Source organism: Aythya marila (genome assembly GCF_965140915.1).
Source record: "Aythya marila genome assembly, chromosome: 17".
Lineage (NCBI taxonomy): Eukaryota > Metazoa > Chordata > Aves > Anseriformes > Anatidae > Aythya > Aythya marila.
Genome location: NC_139058.1, coordinates 12,895,426 through 12,915,221, shown reverse-complemented (window position 1 = coordinate 12,915,221; position 19,796 = coordinate 12,895,426). Strand labels below are relative to the sequence as shown.

The 19,796-nt window shown below is 39.5% G+C and overlaps 1 protein-coding gene across 11 annotated transcripts in view; it reads left to right on the top strand.

The window, feature by feature from the left end:
• EP400 (E1A binding protein p400) overlaps nucleotides 1-19,796 on the top strand; it is a 48,240-nt gene that overhangs the window by 114 nt on the left and 28,330 nt on the right. For 9 of the 11 annotated variants that reach the window (XM_082774024.1, XM_082774016.1, XM_082774020.1 and 6 more), the window contains exons 2-17: nucleotides 1,192-2,568; nucleotides 8,621-8,708; nucleotides 9,131-9,238; nucleotides 9,935-10,314; nucleotides 10,584-10,886; nucleotides 11,652-11,837; nucleotides 13,245-13,385; nucleotides 13,499-13,577; nucleotides 14,023-14,075; nucleotides 14,566-14,623; nucleotides 15,289-15,378; nucleotides 16,658-16,765; nucleotides 17,510-17,703; nucleotides 17,905-18,082; nucleotides 18,663-18,799; nucleotides 19,183-19,352. In XM_082774024.1, coding sequence (XP_082630150.1) covers nucleotides 1,246-2,568; nucleotides 8,621-8,708; nucleotides 9,131-9,238; nucleotides 9,935-10,314; nucleotides 10,584-10,886; nucleotides 11,652-11,837; nucleotides 13,245-13,385; nucleotides 13,499-13,577; nucleotides 14,023-14,075; nucleotides 14,566-14,623; nucleotides 15,289-15,378; nucleotides 16,658-16,765; nucleotides 17,510-17,703; nucleotides 17,905-18,082; nucleotides 18,663-18,799; nucleotides 19,183-19,352 — 3,596 coding nt within the window. In that variant the 5' untranslated portion in view covers nucleotides 1,192-1,245. The remainder of the gene's footprint in view (nucleotides 1-1,191; nucleotides 2,569-8,620; nucleotides 8,709-9,130; nucleotides 9,239-9,934; nucleotides 10,315-10,583; nucleotides 10,887-11,651; nucleotides 11,838-13,244; nucleotides 13,386-13,498; nucleotides 13,578-14,022; nucleotides 14,076-14,565; nucleotides 14,624-15,288; nucleotides 15,379-16,657; nucleotides 16,766-17,509; nucleotides 17,704-17,904; nucleotides 18,083-18,662; nucleotides 18,800-19,182; nucleotides 19,353-19,796) is intronic. The other 2 variants (XM_082774022.1, XM_082774023.1) reach the window with 2 other exon arrangements.

Below are 19,796 nucleotides of genomic sequence, written 5' to 3'. Positions count from 1 at the left end.
TTCCTTTCCCTCCCCTCCGCCCGGTCCCGGCGTCGGGCCCCGTCCCGGGGTGTTTGGAGAGGGCCGGGCCTGGGGGGCGCCGGGCGGGCGGCGCGGGGCCGTGCGGGAGCCCCCTCCCGCCGCGCGGCGCACAAAAGGCGGCCCCGAGGCCCCTCAGGGCCGTCGCGGTGCCCCCGAGCGGGGCGCGGGGAGGCGGCGGCATCGCTCGGATCTTAATTGCCTCGCGCCGGGCTAATTAAATAACGGGCTGCCGGAGCCGCGGCGGGAGGGGCGGGTGTGGGGCCCCGCAGCCCCCCGGCTGTCCCGGGGCAGGGCTGGGGCCGCCCGCTGGCAGCGCCGCGGCCGTGTCGGGTCCGGAGCGCCGAAGGCGGAACGAGAGAGCTGTGGGGCAAACAAAACAAACCGAGAAACAGCAGCGAGTTCCCTTCTGGCTCTCGGTGCTCGCGCTGCACGGCTCCCAGCGCCGATTCTGCCTGTCAGCGCGTGCTGCTGGAAATTTTGTTTTGAACTTCAAAACCAGAATGTTTCCAGACTTCTGGAAAGCTTGGCTCAATAAAATTGAAAACAAAATGCACGTTTGCATTGATTTTAATCTCTTTAAGCAGTTGGTGTTCGGGAGGAAAGAGAAGGCAGAGTAAAATATTAGGCGTGATACTTTCATTTGTTAGGGAGACTTTTCATTACATGTTTCTTGTCCAGGGACTAGAACAATAAAGCCAAACGGTCTATATCCTCTTTTGTCGTATTTTTAGTTATCATTGATTAATGTACTTTATGTTATGAGGAACTATTCTGGTCTGGAGGACATAGTACTGTGTTAAAAGCATTGAAACATTAGGAGTTAAAAAAAACCCAAACAGGTATTTTTGATACTGGAGACAGTTTATTCTGAAGTTTTGAAGAAAGGGGAAGACTTTTTTAAAGTTAATTGTTCCTCTGGTTTAAGAGGAACACATCACTTCTAAACTATTCAATAGCACTTTGTCAGCTAGAATAACGTATGAGATATTTAAGTGAGTTTGTGGTAACGAGGATTTTGAATAAATTGATAACATAAAACATCTAAGTAACTACAAAGGCAGGATACCTGAGTTCTTACTGTAAGGTATTCTTCCAAATAGTTACTAAATAGGTAAATACAGTTTTGTAACTGAAACTTACTTGAATTTCTGTTTTTGTGTATTCCTTTAGCATATAGTGTAAAAAAACCAACAACCCTCGGACCACCAACATCTGACAGTGAGAATGCACCATGGCAATGGTCCTCAGAATGCCCAGCGCCAGCTCCAGAGGTCCAGGTCCTTCACGGGCAGTGAGGGAGAAGAGCAACAGGCAAACCTACCCCAGTCCCCTGCAGCTTCTTTTGCACCTTCTGCAAGTCCATCTGCGCCCCAGTCCCCCAGTTACCAAATCCAGCAGTTTATAATGAGTAGGAGTCCAGTAGCTGGTCAGAACGTGAACATCACACTGCAAAACGTCGGACCAGTGGCTTCAGGAAACCAGCAGATAACGCTTACCCCACTGCCAATTCCAAACCCGACGTCGCCGAGTTTTCAGTTCAGCCCGCAGCAGAGACGGTTTGAGCATGGATCCCCGTCGTATATTCAAGTTACATCCCCGCTGCCGCAGCAGGTTCAGTCTCAGAGCCCCACGCAGCCCAGCCCTGTGCCCGTGCAGACGCTACCAAACGTCCGGGCTGGCACTCCAGGCCCCGGCTTGGGTATGTGCAGCCAGAGCCCTACCAGAGGCTTTGTGGATGCTAGCGTGCTCGTGAGACAAATCAGCTTGAGCCCTTCAAATGGCGGACACTTCGTGTATCAGGAAGGGCCGGGAATTGCACAAATTGCTCAAGGAGCTGCAGCTCAAGTACAACTTCCATCTTCTGGCACGCCTGCGACAGTACGGGAGCGCAGGCTTTCCCAACCTCACTCGCAGTCTGGCGGCACCATCCATCATCTTGGTCCTCAAAGTCCCGTAGCGAGCGGAGCGAATATGCAGTCTTTGACTAGCCCGGGCCACATCACGACAACGAGCTTGCCACCCCAAATTAGCAATATTATCCAAGGGCAGCTTATGCAACAGCAGCAGCAAGTGCTTCAAGGACAGCAGCTGAGCAGACCCATTGGGTATGACAGGACTTCTGGGGGTTTAATAGCAGGAGTTGGAGGACCGAGCGCATTTGGAATGACATCGCCACCGCCTCCCACAAGTCCTTCCCGGGCCACGGTACCGCAAGGACTGTCAAGTCTTCCTCTTGCTCCTACAGTTAATACGGCCGTGAAAAAACAACCCAAAAAACTGGAGGAGATACCTCCGGCCAACCAAGAGACTGCTCAAATGAGAAAGCAGTGCTTGGACCATCACCACAAGCAAATGGAAATTCTTAAGGAAACTTTTAAGGAATGTTTGATTGAACTGTTTTTTCTGCAACATCTTCAAGGGAATATGATGGACTTTTTAGCTTTTAAGAAGAAGCACTGTGTTCCCCTGCAAGCGTACCTGAGGCAAAATGACTTGGATCTGGAGGAGGAAGAAGAGGAAGAACAATCTGAGGTCATCAACGATGAGGTAAGAAATCTGTTTTTTAATATTTTGGAATAAAAGAGTAGATGTGGCACGTGAATTGTGAAGTATTAGCTAATGTGACAGTACATGAAAAATCATTTTTACTTGATGAAGTACAGCAATTTTGTTTATAAGTGGTTGGTCTGAGAGAGCACCGTGCTGCTAGGTGGTATGATTCGACAGGCTGGTTTGAGCAGGCCATCAGATGCACATACCTAAAAGCAAAGAGCAGAGAGGTGTCGGGAACTTTTGCTGTCCCAGTTAGTACGTAAGGCAATGCACAAATAAAGACAGCATTGCTATGGAAGCTGGTTCAAGCTATCAGAATGAACACGTATCATAGATTAAATTTCACTTACTAGACTTACACAAACATAAGAGTAAGCAAAGCCGCGTAAGAGGTTAACCTTTATTTGGCTCTCGTGACTTCTAAGTGTAGATGTTACTGAAGTTCAGTGTTGCTGTGCCCAGCAGAAAACCCTGAAGTAATCTAATTAGTCAGAGCACGTGAATCGTAATGTGTATGGGTCTGTAGTAATGAATTACTTTACAGAGGCTGTCTTGGAGCTTTGTGCACGTATTGCAGTCAGCAAGATACCAAAAAAATAGTACTTGCAGCCTGGATGTTAACAAGCTAACTTTGTTACATTTACGCAGAGGTTTGAAATAATTTCGATTCACCATTTATTAATGGCAAATGATATGAATTAAGTTTGCCTCAAAGAGATGCTGTGCAACTTTCCCTGGGTGTTTGTACCCATTTGTGTAGATGTTGACCTGCAGCAGCAGCCTTCGGGTGCTGGAGCAGCGCCTGTCAGTTACATGGCAAGTGGTTGTGACAGTGCTGATACAAGTGATGGCACTGCGTAAACAAATACCTTTTGAAGTTTGTAAAAACACATATGGGTGTGTAGTTGCCAGTTTGTATAAAGAAAAAACAAAACTGATTATGTAAATAAACTCATGCTACTCTGAAATATCTATTAGAAATCAGTGTCTTCAGAGAAAATTGATGATGCTTTTAGATATGAATAGCTAGTGATGAAATCTTTAGCTGGAATTCGTGGGAAATTTTAACAGTATAACAGTAAAAGTTTAATTTGTTAATTGTCTTGTAGTTAAATTTCTTGTCCAGGAAAAATCTTTGTTTGTACTAGTTACTGATAATTTGGAAGGAATCATTTCTACATATAGTAAAGTAAAAGCTAGCCTGTTGTTGTTATTTATTGATAAAGGTATTCAATAATTTTTCACTTGGTTTGTATTTTGTCAAATTGTTTAGGTGTTCTTGTTGGGTTGCGTGTTTTTCAGCTGAAATACCAGGTATTTTTAACTACTGTATGCCATTTTTGAGAGATCTTTAGTGGGTGTAAATTGTACAAGTTCATTGAAATCAGTGGCACTGCTACAATTTACATCACACTCAGTCTTTCGGGTTTGGAGGTTGCTGTACTTCACTGCCTTGTTGTGATGGATCATCTGGTGTTTGTGGAAGCCTCTCGTCAGTCTAACTGCTGGCGAATTTTGCAAGCTGCAACAGCAAAAGTCCGAGTGTTTTCTGAAAGTGTTTTGTGAATCCTTCTGAAAGTTTAAGACATCTTTTGAGTATGTTCTTTCTTTGTATTTTTTTGTCTTCTCTTTTATTTCCCCTTCCCCCTTCTTTATCACTTCCTGCTAAAGCAACGCACTCCATCCCCTGCCTGGAAAGGTTGATCCCTTTGGGAATTCAGGGGGAGAGCGAATGGTGGCTGTGCTCATTGCTTAACTGAATGTCGGAGCTCTCTTAAGTTCGAACTGTCTGTCATGCTGGTTTGTTGTCCGTTAGGAGCAGCAATCCTTAAATTCAAAGCACACTTCTGTGTAAAATGGATTTAAGAAAAGTGGTGAGAGGCCACTGTAAGAAGTGAGGGCCGTGCTCTGCTCTGCTACTGCAAGTCAGACAGAACTCGCAAGCGGCCGGTGGTGCAGCCAAGCCGCGCTGATGGTCGCCTGGTTATAATCCCCTCTTCAGCGAGGCACCATCAGTACAAAAGGTTGTTGTTGAACAAGTCAAAAAAAAAGAAAAAAGAAAAAGAAGAAAAAAAGTTTTAAAAAGAAAATGATTCTCCCTTCTTTTTTTTTTCCCAAAATATTTCTCTCAGGTAAAGGTTGTGACAGGAAAGGATGGGCAGACTGGTACTCCTGTCGCTATAGCAACCCAGCTTCCTCCAAATGTTTCTGCTGCTTTTTCATCCCAGCAGCAACCATTTCAGGTACTTTTCAATGGTTCTAAAATGTAGTTTCATCCCAGATTTTTTTTCTTCATTCAGATTTGATATTTCTTAGATGAATTAGAATTTTCCCTAGAGCCCATCCCTTATCATCTAAACAAAGCAAAACGAAAACCTTTACAGTCTTCAAATGCATCAATATTTATGAAGCTTTGAGGAAGTTAAATCTTTGTCTCCAGGTTGCTGGCTTATTTCATTAACTTTCAGCTTGAATGTTTGCACTTTGGTTTGTTTGTCTTTTGTTTCCCTAATGCATTTGGTTCATTTGTGCATTCTGCGTAGTGAAATATGGGTTCTTTTGTCTGTGGCATTGTAACTGTGGATTTCTTCTAAATTTCTGTTCTTTTTTTTTTTTTTTTTCTTTTTTTTTTTTTCTTTGTGTATTAAAGGTTTTGAGTGTGGCTACAGAAGGCTTTGGTTCGACCTTCTGTGAAATGTGTAAAATAATGATAAAACCTCTGACAAAATTTTATCAAAAACTAACCCCTTTCCATTAGCTCTACCGTAAATACTGGGAAGAAGAAACAGAAGTGTTTGCTTTCATTATACAGATGGTCTTTTACATTGTGTTTACATGAAGGAACACTGAGCAAAGTGGAGGAATAAACATAATAGCAAAAAAAAGTGGATTGATGGTGTTGCAACTTTTAAATTCAGGCTGTCACATGCTTCTGCAGCTACCCTCGGCTCTGCGTTACCCAGACACCGGTGCTCGCGCACCCGGAGGAGCACAGCCCGCTTCCCTGCAACTGCCGTGCTCAGCTGTCAGCTCAGTTGTACACGCTTAGAGAGCAGATGTCATGGAGTTTACTCCTCTGTACCACACAAGCTGAATGGTCTGCACTGCCTGCATCTAGGTTTTGGGAAAGGGAGAGTTAAATGAACTGTCGGATGGGCCGGATCCCCGTGTGACAAATGGGAGGGAGGTTCCTGGTGGCATTGCACAAAGGAGCTGTACAGCAAAGGGGCTTGTGCTGGCAGCTGACTGTTACAGCCGGTGCTGACACCTTTAGCAAGACTCAGTAGGTAGACAGGCTTCAGCTAAGCTGTTTAAAATGAGTAATATTTTGTCAGGTCATTTATTACAGTGATCAGGTTTATTGGTGACACCAACGAAGAAGCGCTTCTGAAAGTTTTGTAGCTTTTCAGAGGTGTTTTGGGGAAACTGTCAGGTACAAGCTAGAAGTGTACAAAATTCTCCGTAATTGTTCAAAACTCTCTGTAATTTCAGCCCAAACTGTTACCAGGAAGCATCATCTCCTCCCATCCATCTTTTTCTTCCTAACTGTTTATAGAGAAATAACGTGTCCTGATCAGCATCATCATTCAAATTTGAGTGCGTAAATGCAGCACTCAGAATGATTATTGTGGGTGTGCTGCATAATCATGACCTCTGGAGAACCACATTATTTTAATTAAAATTAGGACAGTTTTAGTCTAACATAAGCGGTATGTGACTGCAATTTATAAAGGCATAACATCTTTGCTCTTTGAAGTGTCTGGCCTAAATTACGTGGCGATGATGCAGATGGCTGGGAGGCATACACTTCAGAAAATGTCAATCAAAAGTCCTGAAGTAGACATGCAGCCTGAAAATGTGAGAATGTGATCATCCAGAGTATGAGTACAGGTGACATAAGAAGCATTTGAAGCAGCTTGGAGAACGTACCTTCTCAAACTGATGTCCCAGAAAGCATTTAATCCAAACTGCACATGAGCAGAATTTGTTAATTAATTCAGGACCCTTGTGCAAAATATATTTTTGTGATCTGTTGAATAGTTTTCTAAATGCTTAAGTCTGTGATGTGCTGCCAGATATTGGCTGTTGAACTTGAACTATGCTGCATATCTGCCTTATGGTAAAACAAACATTTGAAAACTTGATCCATGTTGAGTGACCTGTGACCGTGAGGGATGAATATCAGTCAGATGTTGTTAAAACCAAAACTGACATCTAAGAGTATAGCCATGTTGCTAGAGTGGTCACAAATGCCCACACAGCAGCAAAGAGATTAAATGTTAGTAATTTGTAGCTATTGATAGAATCTGAGGGAATGAGATACGTGGAGCTCAAAAAGGAATGTTTTAAACCCAGTCATTTTAGTTGTCAATGTCCGTGTTTATTAATGCTCTTCGATGAAGCACTGAAGATGTGGGGTTGTGGCTGCTGCAGTTTATTTCAATATGGACCAATGCTTATTTCCTTACGTTTAATTTACAAAATTCCTATGGCAGAATTTTTATTAAAATCAGAGAAGAAAAGACCTGTGAATAAAGTAGAAGATTCTTTGGGGAAATTGCTGTATTTGCTCTGATGTTATAGTAACTTTCATGACATTTGGAAACCCTCACTGTACATTGATATGGTAGAGGCTCTCACCAACGGCAGATTACACTTAGAGAGCTTGAGTGGGAGATGAGTTCATTTTCCAGGGCATAGAGGCTGCAATACATAAAGGCTGCCTCTGTATTTTCTGATAGAAGCTCTTAAGCCCTTTCTTTGGGTAGCCCTTATTTTTCTTATGTTAAGTTTCATATAGTTTCATTGGTTGAAACGTGGCTAAATGTTGAGGAGAATTTAAAAATATGATTCAGAAACTCACTGAAAAGAACTGGGCTCATACAAACACTGATGGGCGTTAACAATTTGCCAGTAGTGCTGAGAGCCCAAAGAGCATGGAAATCATCAAGTTCACAGACTAGTTTCTTAAAGTAATCCTGCATGCAAGTCTGCTATTTGCACGAATTTTGTAGAATATATCAGCTGGCATCTTGCTCAATATTAATTGTAATAATTTTAAAAGAAAGTTATTATGCACTGCATAACATTACTGAAGCTAAGCTCCAACTTGCTGAATCAAAGCCCTGAGATTTCTGTCTCGATGCCATCGACAATCTTCAAGACTTGATAATTCATAGGTGTGTGACATTTATCCTCGGGTAGAATGTCTAGTAATTTCTGACATGCTCTGAGGTGACATTAGCACTATAGCAATCCCGTGTTTCTCATCACAAAGTTACTTCACTGTACTCGTTTTGCCAAACAAATGCGAGTCTAGCCTCTGGAAAATTGGAATTGGATTTCACAGCTTTGCTGAGATTCTTTTATTGCCACTCTTCTGAGTCTTAGAAGTTCTTCCTGAAATATTGCGAGGCTAAACCTCACGGAACCCCATCCTAAAGGTGACAGTGGTGGAGACTCAACTGAGCTTGAACTGTCTGTGGGATGAGAATTAATTTGTGTGTTACTGATGTTTTGCACAGTGAAAAGGATTAGCTTTCACGAAAGCATTGACTCTCATTTCTGATTTTTGTCATCTTAGCTATGACACAGGTTGTGCGTGACTTCTTTCCTTATCTAATGTCCCTTCTAATTAATCCTGTAATGAAGTCCCCCTGTTTAATTTTTCTCATGTCAGCCTTTTATTGCAGCTATGAACTATATGAATATGTTGTTCTGACTTCATTGCAACAGGGTTGTACATTAATGCAAACATTAATTTATTTTAAAAACAAACCAAAAAAATTGGGCAATGTAAATGTGTTGTTTATAACTGCCTTCATCGGTTTAGTTGTGATTTTGAAGTTCAGACCAAAGAAGATCTGGGCAATACAGACATCTAAAACTTCCCAGCGGATATTGAATCAGCCTTGTTTTCATAGGTGTAGAAATGTTCTCAAGGCTTTGTTCTCTGATGGCCTTTTTAGATCCATTTGTAACGTACGTCTTGGTGCTAGACTACCTACAGATTGAACTTTTGTGATTTGTTTTCTTTTTCCAATAGCAAACGCATACAGGGACTCCGGTTACGGGGACTGTGAACACCATAGAAATTGAAGCTTTTAATAGACAGCAGGCACTTGCACCAGCAGGTATGTTTCTCGAGCACAAGTTCTCTTTTCTTTTTTATTTTATTTCATTTTCCAGACAGTTGACGGAGCCCACTGTTCAGTAACTATCAAAACACAGTTTTGCCTCATCTTGGAAACTAGCAGATTGGTAGGACTATCTATTGTGAATGGTGCTGTGTGAAGAGGGCACGCCACTCACAATACATAGGACCAGACCTGGCAAGCATGGAGATGTTAGGTGGCTTGTTCTGGCTGAGAAGATTGGAGCTGGCCAACTGGAAGTGAAAAGGATCTTGCCCTTGGAGCATGCTCTTCATAAATGCTACACATGTATAGTAGTCGTAGCTTTCTGAGCTGATGTTGGAATCATGTGTAGTAGTTTGCTTTGTGAAACTGAACCCATTCCATTGTACCATGCCATAAATGGAATTTGAATATCACAGATTCGTCTAAGAGACCACGAATTGAAGTGGGCCGTCATGGGATGGTTTTTCAGCATCCGGGTGTGGCTTCCGGAGTTCCTCTTCAACAGCTAATGCCAACGGCACAAGGTACTGTGTCACCACATGCCAATTGCACATTAATTTAACAAGGAGATGTTAGTGATGGGACTAGAAACTTGGGCTTCCAACCTTCCAAGATCCTAGCCCCACCACCTACTTCTCCATGTAAATTAATACTTGGTATGCAATGCCTGGTTTGTTTAAGGAGCTGAGTGACGGGCTCCAAAAGTGCATGTGGGCATGGAAATACGTCACAGGTGCTGATGCAAAACGGTTAATTTGAGAATTCTGGACCTGAGCCAATGGATCATGAAAAGGAAACCTCCTAATTTGCAACATTCAAGACAAATTTTTATTCATTATTCGTGCCAAGCTTTTGATTATGTTAGAGTGAATGTGTTAAGAACTAAATATTATTTAGACTTCATGTAGTTATTTTAGGTTAAATTTCCATTAGCTCACCAGTCTTTTTTTTAAGTATAGGAAATTCAGAAGACATTTAATGACCTTTTTTTTTAGTAGTTGCTGTGCTCCAAATTTTAGTTGCAGTCCTGTGCATGAAATACTTTGTTTTTTATTGTAATAGTGATTTATTTTGTGATTGTGATGTGGTATTTTCAAGTGATGGTGTCTTGTGGCAAAGTAAGTAACAAATTAGTCTATTTGCAGTTGATTTCCTCTTTATGTTAGCAAAAAGCATTGAACCTTTTAATTTCATCTGAGTTGTTTCCTTTTACTTTGTAGGTGGAATGCCTCCCACTCCTCAAACCGTACAGCTGACTGGACAGAAACAGAGTCAACAACAGTACGACCCATCGAAAGGCCCTCCTGTGCAGAACGCAGCAAGTCTGCATACACCGCCACCACAGCTCCCAGGGAGGCTGCAACCTGTGAATGTCCCCATGGCGTCTCTCCCAGCTGCACTGCAGATTTCGCAGCAGCAACCACAGATAGTGGAATCTCCAGCTCAGCCCCAGATCCAAGTGAAGATCCAGCCCCAAAACGTACCCCTGACTTCTGCTCCACTTCCAGCACCACTTCAACAGCAGGTGCCACCAGCAATCCATGTACAAGGACAGACACCAAACCAAGTGTCACAGCCACAAGCTACGATACAACAACAGGTATGTGAACTTCACTGGGGAGATAACATCTGTTTCAACGCCTAGTATGATATAAGAATATTGTTGTCCTGAAGTTATGTGAAAAATGTTAGCATTTTGAAATTCCTCTGGGCAAATGCACTTAGAAGTAGCCTGCAAACACAGTCTTTCCTTGTAGAAATACAGGTATATTTTTTCACTAGATTAAAGTCCTTATTATGTTCTACTGAAATGCAGACTAAGACAGCATTGAATGCCAAACTCATCACTAACATGCGTTTCTTGGGCAGACTGTGACTCTGACACGACCATCTGCAGATCCTGCTCAGACTTCTCAGCGTCTTACGGCAAATACGCTACCGCCTACCTCATCTGTTGCGCCAGCAACTATCTCAGGCACAACACCGCCTTCTACATACCCAGTACAAACAAACAGGACCTCTCCAGCAACTAACAAGTCCCTGTCTCCTATTGCATCAAAACCCCCAGGCTTAGCAGTAGCAGCAGCTCCTAAAACACAAAGTCCAGCTCAGAATGCAGCAGCATTACCACAGGACAACTCTCAAGACAAGCTCGCTGAGCAAGTAAAGCTGGTAAGTTTTTTTTATTATTTTTTTATTTTATTTTTTTATTTTTTCCCTCCAAAAAAACCTTGTGACAGTTAACATGGATAACAGTGCAGGTTTATGTGTTTTAATTTTGATCAATGTGTTTTCATTTTGAAAATGAGCTATTACCTGTTGTTTTTTAATGTTTTCCTTAATGAATTTGGCTTTTATGGGCATTCAGAGAAATTAAAGAAGACTGATGTCTTCATGCAGTTGTTGTGTTCTTTCTATTATGTTGATTCTATCTACTCATTCAAGGTGTCTGCAAGCTTTTTTTTTTTATAACTAACTAGAGATATGTTTTGGTTATTTAACATGATAAAGATGACGTTTTTTTCCCCAAACAAGCCGTATTAGTAAAGTACATATACTTATCTTCTGTGTTTCTCTGTGGCTAAATACAGCTGCAATTTCAGTTTTTGAAAAAATGGATTATTTGATTATAGTTTACATATGTCCTGTAAATTTTTGTGCTTCCAAGTGAAACTTTTTATCCTGTTATTTAACAAACTGTCTCTTGTAATAAAGGTTGAGGTACTCTTTTTGCATAGGTTGAATTTAGCCTAGTATTTTTTCCATTAATGTAAAATCCAGACTTGAGTTTTGTAATACATTTATCATGCTGTTGCACTGCATTTTTTTTGCTGTCAATTATTTTGATGAAGTGCGAGCAATTATTATTTTTATATTTGACTACTATTCTAGGTGCATTCTGCAGCTTCTCTGTAACTATATGTGTTTCTTTTTAAGGAAAATCAAATCCATCAGCGGATAGCAGAACTGAGGAAGGAAGGTTTATGGTCCCTGAGGCGACTGCCCAAACTCCAAGAAGCTCCAAGACCAAAATCTCACTGGGATTATTTGCTGGAAGAAATGCAGTGGATGGCAACTGATTTTGCCCAGGAGAGAAAATGGAAAATGGCAACTGCTAAGAAGGTACTTGAGATACATACAGCTTTGAATCAGAACAGTTAATCTTGGTGTTGTTCAATTCTGTAACAAGGTTTAATTTTTTTTTTTTTGGTCCTTTGGATAAAAGTCATGGAATATAAAGCACAGATTTATAACTTAAATGAGCAGCCATGTTGTTAGCTTTGAATATTCTAGCATTTGGTGTGGACTTGCTAATTTTACTGGTTACAGATGCAAATAATAGTTTTGGGTTTTGTGGTCTTTGTTCCTCTGGAAATCAAACCAGCTTAATTAGTGGACCCAGTAAATATGTCAATTATGTCATATTTAAATATGACACTTATTGACAGTTATTACATATTGGTTACTTCCTATCAATGAAGAGTGAATATGGAATTCTGTAAATAAGTTCCATTGGATGTGGTTGTCTAACTCTCCTCTAAGAAAAACCTCTAAAAGAGTTGTTTTTTTTTCTAAGAGAAACCACAGTTCCCATTCTTTGTCTCCACTAGGGACAGCAGTGGAAACATAGTACAGACTGGTTTCCATAGGAAAAGAAAGCAACACAGCGGGTATAATTAATTTAGTGATGGAACGAAAACTAGGGTGATATGAGACGAAATATGTAAAACTTGTTTACTTAGAACAAGCAAGTATTTTCTATGGATTCTATCGATCTTGCATGTTCTTTCCGTACATTTATGACCAATTCGAGGTTATGAAGAGAGCAACTGAAGGTCAGTAGTTGAAATTACCATATTGTTTTCTGTTGTGTCTTCTGAAATAATGTGAACTTGGGACTCTCTTCCTTGTAAGCAAAGTATTAACATAGGTGTATCGTTTTGTAAAAGAAGATCTGCAATCTGAAAATAAATAATGGTAGATTTTAAAAAATAGGAGAAACAGGCAGGGCAAACATGAAATGAATCTTCCCCTGGAAGTATGCTTCAAACTTGTGGAAGTCAGCATTTTAGGGACCTCCTATTGAAGCAGTATTTAGCAGCCACTGACTTATCTGTCATTTATGTATGCACCCCCTTTTTGAACTTTTTTTTTTTTTTTTTTTTTTACCTTTGGGTTCTGACATTTCATGGTGTGGTTTCCATGACTTTCTGCTGCCTGAAAATTAAGTTCTCTTTTGTGCATTTGCCTATTATTGTAGTAGATTTTTTTCCTAATTCTTGTATTAAGAGAGAGTAGTGAATTAAGAGTTCTCTACTGGATTTTTTAGTTACAGTTCTTGTGTTTTCTTTTTTCTTTCCAGTTTCATGTCTGTTTTACTGACATGGTAAGAATTAGTAATGATGAAGCTAAGTGCTAACACCTATTAAAGCTACAGTCAATGTCTGTCTGCTGCTAACTAATGTAAACTTAAGAAATGTGTTGATGTGTATTTTGAGGTAACCTAAGTCAGTATCTATTGTATCATAGATGGTAAGAACTGTGGCCCGTTATCATGAAGAGAAGAAACTTAATGAAGAGCGAGCTAAAAGGGAGGAACAAAACAAACTAAGGCGAATTGCTGCATCAATTGCTAGAGAAATAGAATACTTCTGGTCTAACATTGAGCAGGTAAAATATAATATTGACTTATTAATACTTGTGTGAGTTGTACTGTTTTTTTTAATCTTCAATAATTAATTTCTAAAATGGAAGTGTTTTATTAGACTTGATTTACATTTTAGGTCGTTGAAATAAAACTGCAAATTGAATTTCAAGAGAAAAGAAAAAAAGCTTTGAATTTAAAGAAATTTTCAAGGAAAGGTAATTGCATTTTATTTCATAAGAAATTCAATATAAATGATGGTGCTTGGTGGCAACAGAACTGTGCAAAAGAGTGCAGTGTTTTTCTGCTAGATTTAGTTAGTATTAGTTCTCTGTTGGATGCTTTTAAAAGTTAACATAAACATAAAATTGTTTAGTGACTACTAGAATTGTATAATGGTTTGGGTTGAGAGAGACCTTAAAGATCATGTAATTCCATCTCGCCTGCCACAGGCAGGGACAGATTCCACTAGATCAGGTTGCTCAAAGCCCCATCCAACCTGGCCTTGAGCACTTCCAGGAATGGGTTATTGACAGCGTTGCTGGGCGTCCTGTTCCATTGTCCCACCACTCCCTAAGAATAAAGAATTTTGTAATTTCTAATCTAAATCTACACTTATTTAGTTTAAAACCATTACTTACATCAAGTGCGATAATTTTCCAGGTAAGGATGCTAAGCCTTCAGAAGACCTTTTATTGGAAAAAGAAAGTGAAATGGTAAGTCTTCAGAACCTGAGCTAGTCAGCCTGAGTCACGCTGTGCTTTTTCATATAGTGTTGCTTGTTCAGGTTGACGGTAGCTGGTGAAGTACTCAGATCACAAGGTAAAGCAGAATGGAATGGATATGATCCAAAGGGAATGTTCAGTTTTAAGCTTTGTTGAAAACATACACATTTTAGCTGGAATTACAGGGCTTGATGTGTGCCATGAAATACCTTAATCTTTGTCCTTAATGGTGAAAATGAGAGTTTGGAAACAAATGCTGGGGAGAAGGTAATCATTTTTGACAAAGATAGTGTATGTGCATGTCCAGTTTCCTTTTATTGTGTTTTGTTTTTCCATGACCAGAAAAGTGCTAATAGATATTAAATGTCTATTAGTGATTGCCAGTATCATTGTAAAGCACTCATTTTCTTTAAAACTGCAAACAAAAAAAATCCTAGCTTTGTTTTCTGAGATCTTAAATATTTTAATTATTGAATGCTAGGGTTCTTCATCATCTGGAAGGAAAAGAAAGGCAAGCACATCTTTGACTGATGAGGAAGGTATGTCACTTTTCAAAATTGTTTATCTATAGCATAGTACATAAGTTATGCATTAAAACCCTGAGGCCACTGTTTTTCATTCTGTTTCTGTGTGGACTTGCTGCCTTTCCCCAAAAAATACCAACCCTAATCCACTTCTTAGAGAGATTAGAAAGTCAGTTGTAGAAAAGAACTTCAGTGAAAATTTGGAAATAAAACTTTCCCTGGAATCAAACTGCCATCTTTGGTAGATTTAAATTCTTTCTCTTCTCATTCCTTTGTTTTTCAAAACTTACCGGAAGTCTTAAACTTCTTTTGAGGCTTTCAGACTGAATAACGCATCTACTTCAGTGACTTTCTTGTGAAGACATCTACGTTTCTGATAAAGAAAATTCCCAGTTTAAAGCTACAGAGTAATCTACCTCTGGGGACTACTGTCAACCAACAGTAAACAGTTAAAGACTGCCTTTTGTCTTGAGACAGAAATGCTTCTCTCCCTTTCCTATTTTTTTTAGTTTCTAGGTATAGCTGCTGTCAGATTTTATTGTTTTCCATATACATGTTCCATTCTTTTTGAATCCTGCTAACTTGTAATATTCTGTGCTAGTATGCTTCAAGGGTACATAGTTATAAACTTGCAGAATTATTTTGTAACTTGAATGACACAGCATTTGTTTTGATTTTAGTTGAAGATGAAGAAGAAACAATTGAAGAACAAGAAGCTAAAGAAGGAAATATAAACCATCAAACTGAATTGTCTAATCTAGCCAAAGAAGGTAGGCATGTAGCTTGATTCTTCTCTGGTGGGCTCTGAAACAACAGCAAGCAGGGGGGTTGGACCCGATGATCTTTCAAGATTCCTTCTGACCCCTACAATTCTGTGATTCTGTGATAAAAACATGCAGCAGTTACTGTATTTGTAAATAGGCTTATAGATGAAAAGTTGAATGCATTGAAGTATTCGGTCATGTATAACCCATATTATTTTTCTGTTTGGGAAGTTATAGCACTTAGTTTATGATGATGGACTTCTGTACTTCATAAAGTGGTCCGTGTACTTACCTAGTTATTATGCAAGATAGCTTGAGAAAAGAAGTCTTTATCGAAGCATGGCTTTTCTTAAAACCTCAACCAAAAAACTCTCAATCTAAGTTCTAGGTACATATGATAAATACTGAAAAACAGAAGTATATCAGGGTGAACATAAACATTTTGTCATCAGTTGTCCTGAATATTTCAGAAGGGTTTTGTGACGCACCTGGTAAGTCTGAAATGGTGCTGAAAGGCTGCTCTTGGGGGGTATACGTATTTGAAAGGTATAGGACTTTTAGGGACAATGCTCAGGCTGCCGATTTGCTTTCGTTAGGAACTTAACAATAACTGCCATGCAGAGCTTGATGTGTGCAAAGTGTCCCGTAGGGATCACTTCAGTTATCATGGTAAAAAACATGCTGATCTTTAGAGGCAAGCTTCCCATTAAGCTAGGCCTGGTTGGCAATTAACATGCAGTTTCCTAATCCATTTGTTTGGTTTGTTTGGCAGCTTAGTGGCTGCAGCCAGCTGGTCAGTTGGAGGGATTATAACTCTTGGCCGGTCAGCCAAGTTCCTAATTAGGGTGTTTCTTGATTGATTGGCCACTGACAACATGTACATTCCTGCCTCAACAGATCAGACAAGGGGTCACAGCGATACTGTTAAGTAGGGTTGAGGTGCAGTTCAGTTCTGAAACTTGGAAGTCTTCAGTTGTCTTTTAACCACTTTGATTTGATGCCCCTACCTTGCCAACCAGTAGCTTACTGTATGTTTGTGTGGTGGTTTGTAGTATATAAAAAGCAACCTGGATGAGTAGGCTACATGGTGTTATGCCAAGTGTGCTCTGTCCTCTGGGTCATTAAATAAATACTTCCTTCCTCCAACCAGTAATTACTCCTTCAGTTAACTTTTGATTAGAGGACTGTCTTTATAAAAGTGAAGAATGTCATGAGATTTAAAATAGTGGTATTGTTTGTTACAAGTTTTGGTATTTTTAAACTCACATGCTTTAATGATCTTCAGCTGAATTGCCTCTGGATGATTTACTAAAGATGTATGAAGGTGCCTTTTCTGAAAATTTTCACTGGCCCCAGCCTAAACCTGACAGTGAAGAGGATAGCAGTGAGGAAGGTAAATTACTACTTGTTTAGAAGAAAGTGCTGATTTACAGTGTGAAATAAATTGAATGGCTCTTAGGTTCTGTATTCAAAAACATTTTATACTAAGGGAAAACAAATATTGAGTGAACTACATCTGAAATTATATATTTTTTTAAAGTGGTGAGCAGTGTTCTCTACAAGAATTAATGGAAAGTACAGTGGCTTTCTGAGTAAGCATTTGGAAAGATGGTTAGATTTATTTCTGTTATTACTATATATTTTTGGATAAAGGCCTGTGGAGAATTTCTTCCTATTCTTTCATTTCTTGGTTCATTAAAAAGAGGGTAGTATTTGCCTGCCATGGTATGTGAAATTCTCAGAAACAGTAGTGAGCGATAAAGAGCTTCTCTTTCTCTACACTGAATAGAACAGCACACTTCATAACTCTTCATAGTTATTATTACACAGTTGCCGTCTTTTCTGTACTAAAGTGATGATGGAATTAAATATCTGAAGATAGCTAATAGGTAATATGAGAGGACCTCCAAAGAAGTTGTGAAAAGCAAATGGTTTTGTTCGTATATCTAGTGCGAACATCTAGAACGTGCTCATCTTACTGAGCTTAAGCTACTTGAATTTTAGCTTGACTAGCCTGAAGATCGTGTAATTGTTTCTTTTTAGGCCGTTAATGAATGCTAGCCAGCTCAATTCCTTTGTGTAGCTGATTCTTAAGTTTTTGTTTATTTTATATGCCAATGTCATTTTTGTCTCACAGAAATGGATGACCATATGTCTGATAGGGAAAGTCCTCAGAAAGAAGTTGTCCTCATAGACTCTCTCCTCAGCATTGACCAGTACAAAAGTATAGACAGATCAAGTCCTCCGAAGAAGCACATGCGAGACATATCAGAAGTTGCTGCTGCAGCAGAAATGCTGTTACCTAAAGGCAGCTCTAGGATAACAACAACGGTAAAATTCCCTCTTTTCTGCTACTGTATGTGTTTAAATGAAGAATGCCTTTTATGTGATTTAGCAGATTTTAGCCACAAATAATAGTAAATATTTTCTGTGTATCAAACTATAGAATGTATTTGTTTTTTTTTTTTTTTTACATGCTCTGTCAATTTAACTTCAAAAAAAAAAAAAAGTAACAATGAATTCTCATTACAGGTGAAATACAATACTCCGTCCCTGTTGTATGGGCCTCTCAGAGAATATCAAAAAATTGGGCTGGATTGGTTAGCAAAGTTGTACAGGAAAAATCTCAATGGCATTCTGGCAGATGAAGCCGGGCTTGGAAAAACAGTGCAAATTATCGCCTTTTTTGCACACTTGGCTTGTAACGAAGGTGAGTTAATTTGTCTCAATTCTAGGCAGGTACTGGGCCAACATTGTCTTTGTGAATGTGACTAAGGTCACATTTTTCTGCTGAACTGTATCAGACTTTAGTTAATGTACAGAGTAGGATTATGTCAGAAAGCTTTCTTAGGTTAAGTGTGACAAAGGAGTGCTTTCATATCAAGTATACTGTTTTACCAATCTGCTGTTACCTTCTAGGTGACAAAATTCTTCTGAAGCCTAGTTTACTAGTTTAATGAAAAAGTCTCACAAATTGTAGTAAGCAGATAGCTGCAGATGGTTAAATTCAAGGAGTAAATATAATCAGTTGGAAGAATGTGTCTTGTATGTCACCTCAGGTATTACTAACAGTGTTGTTGTAGTCAGAATGGTTTAAGAATTACAAGTAAGGCAAAAGTTATGGGATTAGTATCTTTTATTCAAAATAATACATAGATTAATCATTACATTACTTCTGTTTGATGTTGGATCTCGCTTTTAATGATGAATTTAGTGTTCTATGCTTTAAAAATCAGGGTTGAGGGTAAGTCACGTGAGTTATAGGAGCCTCTTTCTATTTTTAACTGTAGGTAACTGGGGCCCTCACCTTGTTGTTGTACGGAGTTGTAACATATTGAAGTGGGAGCTGGAATTGAAACGCTGGTGCCCAGGGTTGAAAATTCTTCTCTATTTTGGCAGCCAAAGAGAGCTTAGAGCAAAGAGACAGGTACCGTGTTCCATGAATCTTACACTGTTATGTTTTTCGTTTTAGATGGCAAGACTTTTCTCTTACCTGACATTAATCTGTATATGCCTTCTGTCCTGATGGGATATAAACAAAATTCTAACACTACAAGTTGCTTTATGAAGAGATTCACATCTAACAGTTCTAGATTTTGAAAGGCATCTTAGAAACTTCCTTGGTATTGAGGAACACATGCAATACTTAACCTGCTTTCTGAACTGACTGCCGTTTAAAGACAAGGCTATCTTTTAGAATGCTTTGGGTCATAGCATCTTTCTGTTCTTAATGATGGCATAGGTAGTTGTAAGATACCAGAGCGTTCTGCCTTAACTTTTCTGTCTCACCCTTTGTTTCCTTTTCTGTAGGAATGGTCAGAACCCAACAGCTTTAATGTGTGTATCACCTCCTACAAGCAATTGTTCAAAGGCCACCCAGCATTTATGAAAATGAGATGGAAATATTTAATAGTAGATGAGATGCAACAAATTAAGAACATGACTGAGAAACACTGGGAAGCGCTTTTCAGTCTCCGCTGGTATGGCATAGAGCATCTTTTTCATATTGGCAGTGGGTTTTTTTTTTTTGTTTTTTTTCTTCACACCACATCAGTTTTCTGTTCAAAAGAGAAGAGTAAGAGTACTCTAGTCTGCCCGAATTACGGTACTATTTACCAGCATTTGCCTATAGAGGTGACTGTACTTGAAACAGTCAGGATACAGAGACATGCTCAGGATCTTCTGGTTATTTCCATTGTAACGCAAGAACTCCTCTTTGCTGATAATGTGCTTTAAAACAGATTCCCTTGTATGTTCTGACACTCTGCAATGAGGAAGGTAGTTTAGTGTTATATTCAAGATTAAAAAAACTTATCCTAGATTTAATTTTATTAGCACTACTCCTTCTTTATTCCGTGTATCTGCCAAACCTAAAGGTACAGTGTTTGAGTATTGGTCTCCATAATGATGTTAGCTAGATCCTG